The sequence below is a fragment of the Amblyraja radiata genome, chromosome 25 (assembly GCF_010909765.2).
Source record: "Amblyraja radiata isolate CabotCenter1 chromosome 25, sAmbRad1.1.pri, whole genome shotgun sequence".
Classification (NCBI taxonomy): domain Eukaryota; kingdom Metazoa; phylum Chordata; class Chondrichthyes; order Rajiformes; family Rajidae; genus Amblyraja; species Amblyraja radiata.
In genome coordinates this window covers 17,386,101-17,400,425 of record NC_045980.1, presented here as the reverse complement: position 1 = coordinate 17,400,425, position 14,325 = coordinate 17,386,101, and the positions used below count along the sequence as shown (strand labels likewise).

General features: G+C 45.6%; 1 protein-coding gene across 1 annotated transcript in view; it reads left to right on the top strand.

Annotated features, from left to right (window-relative positions):
* Positions 1–10,926: 10,926 nt before the first annotated feature.
* The window catches only part of tbc1d10a (TBC1 domain family member 10A), a 78,662-nt gene continuing 75,263 nt past the window's right edge, over positions 10,927–14,325 (top strand). Inside the window, exon 1 of the mRNA XM_033043319.1 lies at positions 10,927–11,453. Coding sequence (XP_032899210.1) covers positions 11,236–11,453 — 218 coding nt within the window. The 5' untranslated portion in view covers positions 10,927–11,235. The remainder of the gene's footprint in view (positions 11,454–14,325) is intronic.

Genomic DNA, 14,325 nt, shown 5'->3' with positions numbered 1-14,325 from the left:
GACCGGCTACGCAGTCATGAGTATAGAGTACAGCAGGGGGCTGAGCATGCAGCCTTGAGGTGCACCGTGCTGATTGTTATCGAGACTGACACATTTCCACTAATACGAACAGACAGTGGTCTGTGAATGAGGAAGTCGAGGATCCAATTGCAGAGGGATGCGCAGAGACCCAGTTCTGCGAGTTTGGTAACCAGCTTGGAAGGGATGATTGTGTTAAATGCCGAGCTGTAATCGATGAATAACAGCCTGACATATGAGTTTTGTTGTCCAAGTGGTCCAGAGCGGAGTGGAGGGCCAGCGAGATCGCATCCACCGTTGATCTGTTGTGGCGGTAAGCGAACTGCAGTGGGGCCAGGTTTTTGTCGAGGTAGGAGTTGATTTGCTCCATGATCAACCTCTCAAAGCACTTCATCACTACCGGAGTTAGTGCCACTGGTCGATAGTCATTGAGGCACGTCACCTTGCTCTTCTTGGGCACTGGTATAATTGATGCCCTTTTAAAGCAGGTGGGGACCTCAGAAGTGAGAAGTTGAAAATACCTGTGCAAATACAAACACCTGTGAAGCCATGTGTCACAAACACTATGGTGCCCTGAAATGGGAGGATGGGAGGGGGGGAGGGGGTGGGGGGGGGAGACTATGTATAAATACAGCTGTAATTTCTACATGGTGAAACCAAAATGTATAAAAATGGCCTTAATAAAATCTGACAATGTGCACTTTGATCACATGTGATTTATTTCTATTACAAATCTCAAATTGTGGAGCACAGAGGGAAATAAATAAATGATGGGTCTTTGTCCCAAACATTATGGAGGGCAGGGCACTGTAACCAGTCTCCTGCCTCATTGTTTCCAAATCCACAAATAATGAGAGGTGAATGTAATACAAAATTATAATTTAGGAACAAATGAAATGGATAGAGGAAATAGGATGACGTAAATATCTTGAGTCAAACAGCCTGTCTCTTATGATGGCCTCATTTCAGATCAAGTGACACGCAATCTCCAAATCAAGGTCACAACCTGCGTTGTCTCAGTCGTACTTATGGGATTAAGTTGTAAACAATCCCGTCAGCACTGCTGAGAATCTGCCTTTTTGGTGCCACTTTAAAATATAGCTCTGCCCTCATAATTAGATTTTTTTTTTTAATGAAGTATAGAAATCTGAAAAAAAAAACTGAAAAATACTGAATGCATTCTGCAGGCAAGGCAGCATCAATGTGAGAAATAGTCAACATTCAGGGAAAGAACTTTTCACTGCAACAGGGTATGCTTTTTTAAGTTTCAGTGGGAGGGATGAAGAGAAATGCCTGCAGTATGGTGCAGACCAAAGTTGGCACAATAACAATTATTTTAAAAAGCAGCAATTGGCGAACAAAGAAAGTGGAATAAATTGAAATGAAAATGCAGCTAAAACTGCGGGAGGATAAAGCCGCCCCAGACAGCGAACCTGGCTGGGTGCTAAAGACCTGGGCGTCAGGTTACGGGGGAAGGCAGGAGAATGGGGTTGAGAGGGAAATATAGATCAGTCCCGATCAAATAGTGGAGTAGACTCTCGGCTAAATGGCCTAATTCTGCACCTTTGTCTCGTGTTCTGTCTCATGTTCTGGGAACACCAACTGGCTAGAGTATTCAAGGACATCTGCAACCTCTTGTTTTTGCAGTCTGAAGTTTCCACTAGCTTCAAAAGGGCCTTTGTCCTATGTGACCATGATGAGCATGGTGACTTGCCTCAATGACTGCCATCTAGTACCACTTACAGTTCACCCACCCTAATGAAATGCCTTACACCACAACAGATCAACAGCAAATGGTATGTCACTGATGTTTTGACAATGTTGCATTATACGGTGATTAACAACACTAGTATGTATTAAATGGAGTATAAATGACTTAGAATCAAATAGTATGCATAGCGTTTGGAAGTATGTACCAAGATACCACTAAAGCGAACAAGAGAATCCTAAATACCAAGAGAATATGTACTTTGATTGCAATGGCAAATTATTTTCTTTTTGCTTTTAATATATACATTTTTGAAGAGTTCGTGCTGGCATTTTACAAGCAGAGTTCATTTTTTCCAGTATGGCTGCCAAGTTTTGCATTGTGCAATTTAAGAGAGGTTATTTTAGAACAAAAACACCAAACCAGGCATAAAATATGAACTGCTGATGGGAAGAATTTGTTCCATTGAGGAGAGGCAGCAGTATAACATTCCTGAACATGTAATGAGTTAAAAAAAAAAAACTCCTGTCCTCTGGTAATGTGAGAGAAAAAAAAATGCGGATCCTTTGTTCTTCCTGATTTTTTTAAATACTTTTTGGCAAGAAGTGGATACTTGCATAATTAACCATGGATGAGAAAGCAAACAGTGGATTCCTGATGCCAATTATGCATAGTATTTCCTAAAATAAACTTTGTACTTTTGTAAAATATCATTATGGCTGTTATTGTTGGAACATACTGTAGGAGGAGCTAAAAGTCTAACCAAAAGTAAAATATAATTTGCCAAAATGCCCATTGTTTCAGTGACATTCTAAAACGATTCCCCCTACTTCTTAAACCAATTAATAATTTACTCATGAAAATAATCCATACAAGTTTAAGCAATTCTATTTCTCGGATGCTTGAGTCAAAATCACTTTATTTCGGACCTTTCTGGTCGTTCTCTTTATCCACAACCTGTACCCTGGCATCATCATATATTCTGTAATAACACCTTGCTTTAATCTTCACAGCATACCAATAATTACAACTGTCTACCTCAGAAGTTCAAGAGATTCTACAATTAAAATTTGCAAAGCTTAAAACCTGTTGGTGCAGGTCACATAAACCAAAACACATTCCTCTGTTACAGAAAGAACTGCAGATGCTGGAAAATCGAAGGTAGACGAAAATGCTGGAGAAACTCAGCGGGTGAGGCAGCATCTATCGAGCGAAGGAAATATGCAACGTTTCGGGTCGAAACCCTGAAGAAGGGTAAAAACGTTGCCTATTTCCTTCGCTCCATCGATGCTGCCTCACCCGCTGAGTTTCTCCAGCATTTCTGTCTACCTTCCTCTGTTACAGCCTAGCTATCTGTTCATCTTTCCACCTTTTCAATATTTTTAAAATGTTGTCTACCTTCCTCTGTTACAGCCTAGCTATCTGTTCATCTTTCCACCTTTTCAATATTTCAAAATCAATAGAATAATTATTTTTAACACAACCCAATTGTTTTGGTGACTGACATTTGTTTTGCAAATGATACCAATACTTGTGAAGGTTTATCTTACAAAATACGAGTGTCATGAAAAGTATTTAGCAACTGTGTTTGGGAAGACCTATAATGGGTGATAGCATTCAATGTTACCAATAAACTTCTACAACATTACTTTGGTCTAATTATTTCATGAATCATTTGGTGGAACTATTCCGCAAGAGGTGCAGTTCCTGTACCTGTACTGCCCTTAGATTTCTTGGGGGTAGAAGTCTTGGGTGGGGGATGAGCTGAGCGATGAGCTTAAACATTTTATTGATGGTATAAACCCTGAATGCTGCAGTGCACCATCTGTAAAGGCAACAAATGTCACAATGACACAAGGAACTGCAATTGCTGGATTCTTGAGCAAAACACAAAACACTCAGCAAGTCAGGCAGCATCTGTGGAGGGAATATACTTTTCCTCCACAGATGCTGCCTGAGCCGCTAGGTTCCTTCAGCACTTTGTACTTGTCTCAATGAATGTTTATATTAGTTATGGGGTGTTTAGTCAATGTAGATCAGTGCATGCTCCTTTAACATAGTGACCTCACCACTACTAACCACTCCCCATTATCTTCTGTATAACTGTAGCCTCCCCACGCATCATCAGGCAGGGATGAGCGACGTTCGGGCCAGCCACGGCGGATGTCGTCCGCAAGCTGCTGCAGGGCAGGATCCTTGGCAGTGTGATGGATCAGGGACTGCATCTGCTGGGAAGGCACAATGTTAACGTTCAATATCATCAAGTCAGACGACTCGTACGGGTGTTGGGCAGTGGACGTCAGCGGTGCGCGGGACAACGTATCGGCCACAAACATGTCCTTGCCCTTGCGGTACACAATTCGAAAGGTGAAGTGCTGGAGCTGCAGCACCATACGCTGCAGGCGGGATGAGGCAACGTGTATCGGCTTATTCAGGATCGTGACCAGCGGCTGGTGGTCGGTCTCAAGATTAGATTAGATTAGATTAGATTATTTAATGACCACACAGTCAAGCTGGTGGAATTCAGGTTCAGTACAGGATGTTACAAGGTAGGCTGATTCCCGTCAAACATAACATAAAACACAACATCATACAATATACAGTACATGCATGGGGAGGATATGTGCTGTTATCATAGTGTGTTCAGAATTCGGATTGCGTGTGGGTAAGAACTGTGTGGGTAAGAAGGTGTTGCCCAGGATGTAGTCCTTGAACTTCGAGCAGGCAAAAACCACGGCAAGGAGCTCCTTCTCGATCTGAGCGTAACGCTACTCAGCAGGGGTCATGGTGCGGGAAGCGTAGGAGACAGGCAGCTGCAGCCTGTCGTAGAGCTGCAGGCAGGCGGCACCGAGGTCGAACTTCGAGGCATCGCAGGTGAGGACGATGGGGCGCTTTAGGTCGACAAATTTGAGAGTGGGGGCGTGGACCAACTGGGACTTCACGGCTTCGAAAGCCGACTGATGGTGCGGGAACCAAACCCAGGCGGTGTCCTTCTTGGTCAGTTCCCTCAAGGGCGCACTCAGCTCGCTGAGGTCGGGAATGAATTTCCCCAGGTAGTTCACCATGCCCAGAAAGCGCTGCAGGCTGGGCACGTCGATCTGAGCGGGCATCCCCGAGACCGCAGCCGTCTTCTGTGGGTCTGGCTTCAGACCCTCAGCCGTGAAGACGTGTCCCACGTACGTGACCTCCGGGACGCGGAAACGGCACTTCTTGGGGTTCAGTTTGAGGTTGACCTCACGAGCCCTATCCAGGACTTGACGGAGGTGGAGGTCGTGCTCAGCGACGTCCCTCCCGTACACCAGGATGTCGTCGACAATGATAGCACACGGCAGACCGGCAAACAGCTGCTCCATGGTGCGCTGGAAAACCTCACTGGTAGAGTTGATCCCGAAAGGCATGCGGAGGAAACGGAACCTGCCGAAAGGAGTGCTGAAGGTGGTCAGGAAGGAGGAACGTTCGTCCAGCGGAATCTGCCAGAAAGAGCTCTTGGCATCGAGGACAGAGAATACAGTGGCGGGGCCAACCTGTGCAGCGACGCCCTCCACCGTTCGCATGGGGTAGTGCGGGCGCTTGATGGCAAGGTTTAGGTCCTTGGGGTTAATGCAGATTCGAATCTCGCTCTTGTCCTTCTTTGCGGCAACAACCATGGTGGAGACCCACCAGGTGGGATCACTCACCTCCTTGAGTATGCCCGTGGCCACCGTGTGGCGCAGAGTCGACTCCACCCTGTCCTTCATGGCAAAGGATACGCGGTGAGCCGTGCGGATTACCGGATCGACCTCCGGGTCCACAGCGATCTTGTAGTTGCAGGGTAACTTCCCCAATACATCATCAAAACGATCGGGGTACTCGATCATGGGGTTCATGGGGGCCTGCACCAGGTGGATACCGTGGTGGAAGGAAACCAAACCGAGGTCCTGGCACGCACGAGCGCCCAACAGAGTAACATTCTCAGAGTCTAGCAGGAGGAAAGTGAGGGGCCGAGAGGTCTCCAGAACTGTGCAGATAAGGGTTGTTTTCCCGACTGGTGTGAGCACTCCTCCCCCATAGGCTTGAAGACGGGAGTCGTCGGGAGTAACCTTCTCACCAGATCTTATCTGCTCGAAGAGGCTCCTTGACATAACATTTGTGAAAGCTCCCGTGTCGACCTTCGCAGTAAAGGTCGACCCATTCACGGTAACACGTACAGAGGGATCCTTTATCAAAGCAGGTGCACCCAAGAGCGAGAAAATAGACGATTCATCATGGGAGGAGACGTTATCTGAATCAGGGAGTTCATCTGAATGGTGCTGGGAACCAAGAGCGCTATCAGTCTCAGCAAGGTTGTTTAGGCTCCTCCGTGGAGCAGGGACCGGCCTGCCAATGGATGTCGGTCGCCACTGACATTTTTGAGTGGCGTGGCAAACATTTCCTGGTCCTTGTGGACTCCTACTCCAGCTGGTTCGAAGTGGATCAGCTGTCCACCCTCACATCTGCTGCTGTCATCGGGAAGCTGCGCCGCCACTTTGCGACCTTTGGCTCTCCAGTTACTTTGCAGTCTGACAACGGCGGCCAGTTCTCCAGTGCGGAGTTCAGCGCCTTCGCTGCATCGTGGAACTTTCGCCACATCACCAGCAGCCCCGAGTACCTGCAGAGCAACGGCCTTGCTGAGCGTGCCGTCCGCAGTGCAAAGGAGTTGCTGGAGCATTGCAGACTTTCGCGGTCGGACTTTTACCTGGCCATCCTCAACCTCCGCAATATTTCCCGTGACCCTGCCCTGGGCTCGCCTGCTCAGCGGCTCATGTCCCGCACCACACGCCCTCCGATCCCTGTCTCCCAGCGATCTCTGCAGCCCGCAGTCCTCAGCCCTGCCACCGTCCAGGAGCGATTTGCCCAGAAACAGGCCATTCAGAAGCGCTCCCACGACAAGTCCTGTCGTCCCCTTCCGCGTCTCTTCCCGAATCAGGTGGTCCGGATGCGGTCCCCCTCCGGCCACTACCGGCTAGCCGTGGTCGTCGGCTCTGCGGGCTCTCCTCGGTCTTACCTCATTGATTACGAGGGTACCATCTACCGCCGTTCCCGCAAGCATTTGCTCCTGGTCATGGAGCCCGCTCCACCCCCTGCTGCCCCTTTTGCCCCTCCGGTTCCTTCCTCTCTGCCCTCCACTCCTCGCATGCCCAGGTCTCTGCCGTCTCAGCTCTGTGTGCCCCGTTCTCCCCCTGCTCCTCCCAGTCCGCATTCGCCTTCCTCGCCCGCTCCCGTGCCCGCTTCACCTCCCCGCTCTCCTCGTCCTCCCTCTCCCGCCAGTTCTCCTGCCCGTTCCCCTGTCGCCGCCCCGGCTCTCGTCCCTGCTCTTCCTGCGGTGGGGGGGGAGGGTGGGCTGCGCACCCGCTCCGGACGGTTGGTCAAGCCGCCTGTACGTTACGGGGAGTTTGCGTGAATGTGTTAACTGTTTCCTGCTGATGTACGCGCGGAGGGTGATTCTAGCGTATGAGTCGTGGTCGCACTGTCCCTGCTATAATACTTTGTTTTCCGAGGGGAAGGATGTAGATCAGTGCATGCTCCTTTAACATAGTGACCTCACCACTACTAACCACTCCCCATTATCTTCTGTATAACTGTAGCCTCCCCACGTCTCTCTCGCTCTCTAGCTCCAGTGACAGACCACGGACAGCTAGGGCACAGCGTGTGTTTTATACCAGTATCTATAATAAAACATGTAGTGAAGACATCACGTGTTTGGAAGTCATTACAGTCAAGTCAAGAGAGTTTATTGTCATGTGGCCCAGATAGGACAATGAAATTCTTGCAATGAAATAGGGTGCTTGCACCTGAATGATGTCCCGGCTTCCTCTTCTCCAACTCCATAAACTTCACATCAACACCATTTTATCATATTTTTTCTCAATGTATCTTGTCTTACATTAAACCCAGAGACATTGGCCAAAAGTCTCTATTTTTAAATGTTCATTTTTATTTATAATTTCATCTGCAAACACATTTCTTTCAATAACTCCCCAACACTGTGAAACTTCCTGCCTCACCAACATCTTATGTATCCCTTTTATTCCACTAAAAGTAGCAAATCTCTCCTGTGTTCTTATTATCGGTATGTCTTCTGTCGACGCTATTGCTTTCTCCTCTGCATAAAAACCACTTCAAAATGTATTTCATTAATATAGCTTTTGGTCATCCATCCATATATGTCCTTTTCTGACAGTGCTTATTTCTCAAATGTATTTGTGAAGCACTTACGACATTATTTACTTTTAAGGTAACATGTAGTTGCAGTTATAGATGTAATGATCCTAACACTACTTTCAATCGACCTTTGGAGTTTTCTGTTGCTAAGATCATATGTTTATTATGGACAGATGCAAGTAATTTTCTGAAGATTTTTAGTGTTTTAAAAATAACTACTGGGACCATTAAAACAATTTGCATTCCACATACAATTTGAAAATAATGCTAAATTGTTGCAATGAGAAGCTTTATCTCATAATCTAGACGTCAGCCCCGAGTTAGATAGTTTTGCTGCACAAATAAACAGATACATTTGAAAACTTAGCAAGGTTACTTTGGCAACACGACTTTACATTACAAGAAGCACGAATGGCAGTATCCTAGAAACCATGTCTTAGTCCCCTTCTTAGTCACACAACAATGTAGAGCCACTGAGCCATACAGCATGGAAGCAGCTTCTATGGCCCACCTAGACCACGCCAACCATTAAACAGCCATCAGTATTGCTCCAGCAATTCTGTTATTATTCTCCCAACGTTCCTCACAACTACCCAAAGGTAGAAGTAACACAGAAATTCAACAAAATCTTCTCATATGAATTAGGGACGGGCAATAAATGTGCCCTTGCTAGTGTCAAGAATAAATAAAGAGTGGACAATAATAACAGAGTTAATTGTTTCTTCATTATGTACATCGTTGGTAATTATCAACTCTTCACAGGTATTCTGTTCAACAGAGCATGTTTTAAGATTACTAATACCTAGCTGCAGGAAATGAATTACATTAAAATATCATTAACTGTTATCCTCTGTCCAATTGCATATTGTTCTTAAATTATATGTGTGGTTCACAGTGTCTCCATAGAAATATTTCATTCATACCTTGTGTAGAATTCAGAAATCAGTTATTGCTGCAATCATTTATGCCAAGACCTTTCTCAAAACTCACTCTCTGATGCTTCTGCATATTTTGTGAATCATTTACAGGATACAGACACAAAAAGCTGGAGTGACTCAGCGGGACAGGTATCATCTCTGGAGAGAAGGAATGGATGACAAAGAACGGTCTCGACCTGAAACGTCACCCATCCCTTCTCTCCAGAGATGATGCCTGTCCCACTGAGCTACTCCAGCTTTTTGTGTCTATCTTCGGTTTTAATATATCTTCGGCATCTGCAGTTCCTTCCTACACAGGTGGTGTTGTGTTTTATGCTCCGACTTGTCATTCCCCAAGGTTTTCCAAAGGACTGTGTTGCAAGATGCTCTTGAGCATTCCAAAGGTTTCACTGAATATTTAAATATGTATTCTAAAAATGCAAGAAAAATGCAAATAAATTTGCAGAAGTTTTATAGCACATAGTACTCTCTCTGGACAGACCTCATCAAGGCTAACAAAACATTTCTGAAGTGCAGACACCGTTATAATAATTAGTTGGTTTAATTTATTGTCACCTGTCCCGAGTACAGTGAAAGGCTTTTGTTGCCTGCTAACCAGTCAGCGAATAGACTGTACATGATTTATGTTACAATGTTGGGAAAAGCAGATGTTATGGTCTCACATAGACAGTGAGATAAATGAGACAGTGAAATTATATAAATGGTTTATGGGGAATAAATCCTGGTCAGGATATACAAGGGATGAGCAAGAGACTGAAACTGACTAAATTAATCCAAAAATCTAGTGCATGATTTTTGGCAGGCTTACTAGTGACACAATTTTTCATTGAGTCTATGGTTTACCCTTGGGCAAATCAGATCTTCTTCAGAGGATGCCACACAAGCAGTTATCCAAAATACCATACCTCTGAAATGTCCATCTAAATTATCTCCAAGGTGGCTTTTGACAGCTGGCACAATCTTATTTCACTTGACCCCTTCATTGTTGCATGAATGTCAGTAAATAATTAAAATACTCCAAATAGAAAAAGAGAAGACAGTCGTCCTCTTCTGGTCTTGACCATCCCCATTGTCTTTATTCCCTGCCATAATTTGCGAGCCACCAACTCCAATCCTTTCAATGGTACACCTCTGAGGTGGAACCAGACTGTTTTCAGCTTGGTTTTGTTTCACTCTTCTCTCATTATCAGTTTCTGTTTCACCTTTAGCCTTTGTCATTTACTCCACCATCTACCCCATCACCTGTATCCACCTATCACTTGCCAGGCTTTGTTGCATCCCAACCTCTCTTTTCCAGCTTTCTACCCCTACAAGAACGGTCCCCAACCAAAATATCAACTGTCCATTCCCTCCTCAGATCCTGTCTGACCTGATTAATTCTTCCCATCTTGGAATCTCATCCATGTTTTTCTTCCTTCTGGTCCACACTGTGCTTATGCATAAGATAGACACGAAATGCTGGAGTAACTCAGTGAGACAGGCAACATATCTGGATAGAAGGGGAGAGCGAGACACAAAGATATGGAAGGGTAAGGTGTGAAAACGACCTTACGCATACTAGCCAGGTTCAGGAGCAGCGTCCTCCTATCATCACCCTTATGGGTATTAAACAATGCAACCTCCACCTAAGCTCCGAACTTGACATTGGCTTGAGGGCATTGTATTTGTCTTTGCACTATTAGCGTTTGTTTTTTTTATATAACTGAACTCATTTTTTGTTTATTATTATGGTGTTTACAGAGTACTGTGTTTACATATCTGTTGTACCACTGCAAGTAAGAGCTTCATTTATTTCAATTTCATTGTTCCGTTCCGGACGTACGGTAATTAAACACTCTTGACTTGAAATAATTGGTTTAAGATAATGATCCTGCACAGCTTTTCTGTTTATCTCTGTAATTGCTGCCTATTTATTCCTCATCGAGTAGTCAGGATGCTATTTTCTGCTTCAGATCCTCTGGGCTTTCGCCTTTTTATTGTTAAAAGTGGAAAATCTTATCTGCTATTTGTTATTCTAGTGGCATTGCCCTGGGGCGCTTCAGCTGAGGGCAGGGCCACGCATGCGCAGCTGCCGGCCGGCTGGCGGGAGGGGGAGGGGTTTTCTCGGCGCTCGAGCGAGTAGGCGACGGGGAAACTGTCGCCGGGGTTTGCTCACGGCTGCCTCAGCGTTGTCCGTCGGCTCCTCTTCCATTAAAGCGAACCATGCGACCTGAATCCCGATGTGAGGCGACCCTGGAAAGGACGAGCAACGTCGAAAGCCCCTGAAAGCGCGGCGGCTGCGGGACGGACGGACAGACGGAGGGAGAAAGGAAGGAAGGTTTTGGGGAAAGGTTCCCGGGTGGTCGCGGGGGCACAGAGATTGGTTCCGCCCCCTCCTCGTCCCCCGGGACCATGAAGAAGAGCCGGGAGGACGAAATGAACGCGACACCCGAGGCGGCGATGAACCCGCGGGGCACCACCGAGAGCCTGGCCGACCTCGACTCCGACGCCGGCCTTCGCGGCGATGTCAGCTCCTTGGGTTCCGACTCCGAGGTCAATGGCTTCGCCAACGGCGACCAGAAGATCGACAAGTACGGCTTCGTGGGCGGCGCGCAGTACTCTGGCGAGCTGTAAGTAGCCGGGCTTCGCCCGACGCCAGGCCGGCCGACCGACCTCCCATGTCTGTCCTCCCTCCCCCCGCCCCTCTGTCAGCCCCAGCGCCGGGGAAGACCGCAGCTTTGGAAGTTTTGAGGAACTTTCTTCCCAACATTCGCCTTCCTCTGCGCTTTAGAACATTGGGGAAGTGCACAGAAGAACATAATGTAAAACACAAAGTGTTATAGGAACTCGGCGAGCCAGGTAGCATCTGTGGAGGGAGTGGACAGACAGCGTTTAGGGCCGGGACCCTTCTTCAGAACGGTACGGAAGAGCTAAAGGACACAAAGTGTTGGAGTCAAAGATGATCTTTGGTTGGGGTAGCTCAGTGAGTCAGGCAGCATCTCAGGAGAAGGGTCCCGACCCGAAAAGTCACCTACCCATGTTCTCCAATGATGCTGCCAGACCTGATGAGTTACTCCAGTACTTTGTGTGCTTTTCTGCCCACAGTGTCTGTGCTAAAAACGACGCCAAATTAAACTGATTTCATCTACCCGCCCATAATCCATAATCCCCCATTCACCGCATATTTCTTCTGCCTATTTAAAAAATTTTTTTTATTAGAAGTAAGTACAGTCATATGGCACCGAAGTGCCTAATATATATTTAAAGCATCTAAACACCACTATTGTATCTGCCTCCACCACCACTCATGGCAGAGTGTTCCAGGTACTTACCACCCTCTGTTGTTTAAAAAAAACTTGCCCTGTGCATCACCTTTAAACCTATTCTTCTCACCTCTGTTGTGCCCTTTAATCTTTGATATTCTTACCCCCTTGGGGGGAGAGAGAGGGAGATAGGAAGAGGGGAGGAGGAGTTTATGACTGTCTCCACTATCTATGTCAAAGACTTGGTGTTCTTGATACAAAATTTCACGCTTTTTGTCTCCCAGTCTTCAACTTTTTCTTCCCTGGAGGGAATTTATAAAAGGTCTTACAAAATATAATTTTCCTGAACTAAGTGCTGATGAGATATGGTGCAGTCCAAACTTTTGACAGATGACGGGGTGAAGTAAATATGAATCGCAACTATCCCTAAAGCTAGAATTGAGGATATTTGTTAAATCAGCTGTGATTTAGATGCAGTTACTGTTGAAAGGTAATGCTGCCACTTTCTTGCATAAAACAAAAGCCCAAGTCAAAGTCACTGGGTACAAAAGAGATAAGGGCAAAAATGATGGGAAATTTTGAGCCAAGTGTAAACAGTCATTTATCATTACCTAGTGGTGATCTGGGAATAAATGGCGCTGCAGTCAGAAAGTCTGGAAAATGCATCCTGTTCTTGCTAATGGTGTTAGGAAGCGGTGATCGATACCTTCTTGAAAGTGAATGTGCCTTTATTGACCAATTAATAACAGCTATTAATAGTATTCTAAAAGGGCCATCTTGTGAATGAATATAAATCTTTGGCATATGGGATGGAAACTAGGTTCTGTTGTAACTTGGGTGAAGAAAAGTGAAGGATAAAAAGTTGCCCTGTGGGAAAAAATAACACAAATAACATTTGGCCTTTGAATCTTCTGTGTTAATGTACGATGTTGATTGTGGCTGATACCCTATCACAATATCATATTCCACTCACTCACTGATCCCTTGACATTGCTTATGATGATTCTGCACCAATAGGTGGAAAACCAGAATAGTAGAACAGATTTTTTGAGTTAGTGTTGCTGCTGAGATTGCAACCATTAATTGATTTTGCAAATTATACTATCTAAGTAGAACACAAAGTGCTAAAGGAACATGACCAGTCAGCCAGCATCTCTAGAGAACATGGACAGGCAACATTTTGGGTCGGGACCCTTCAGTCTGATTGTAGTAAGGGGGAGGAAGCAGAAAAAGGGGTAGGACAAAGGCTAGCAAGTGTTAGGTGGATACAGATTTGGAAGGGGGAGGGGTGTTGATTGGCATCGAAGCCTAGATATGAGAAAGTAACAGAAGGAGACAAGGGTGTCGGCTAAAATAAAATGAAATCTTAAATGGTGTCCGAGTATCTGAGTAACCGAAAGTCTATTATTCTCAATATGCCAATGATGCAGGGTGTATTGCCTTGAACTTGCATTGTCAGTGGGGGTAAATGTAGGTTTGACTGTGCCATCCTGCATCATGGGTTATTTAAAACACACTTGTTATGTTTCATGAGGAATTTGGAAACAGAAAGGAGGGGCCAAAATCAATTGTTAAAAGAATTTGCAGGGCATTTTCAGGAATGCTATTGTTCTAGGTTGAGTTTTATTGTAGCCATTCACGTTTAGTTTAGTTTTAATTTAGTGATACAGCGCGGAAACAGGCCCTTCGGTCCACCTAGTTGGCACCAACCAGCGATCCCTGCTCATTAACACTATCCTACACACACTAGCACATACACCATACACCAAGCCAATTAACATACCTGTACGTGTTTCGAGTGTGGGAGGAAACCGAAGATCTCGGAGAAAACCCACGTGATCATGGTGAGAACGTACAAACTCAATACAGACAGCACCCATAGTCGGGATCGAACCCGGGTCTCCGGCACTGTAAGGCTGCAACTCTACCGCTGCGCCACTGTTTTTGTGGTCGGAATGTTTAAGACATTGAATGCACCTTTTGCAGATTTATTTCTGAAGCTAATCAGTTGTCCATGTAGTAGTTAGGCCTATAATGCCAGGGAATTAATCCTAACAAATGTAATATTTCAAAATATAAGTACATGAAGGTCAAATTAACTCTTAAGCTTGCTCCGCTAGTTTGTAAGACCATTGCTGAAGTGATGTTGACCTTGACTGTTTGATAGTGTTATCCCATGAACCCTTGAATCTCCTATTGATTAAGAACTTATCAAGCTTGTCCTTGAATATATTTAGTG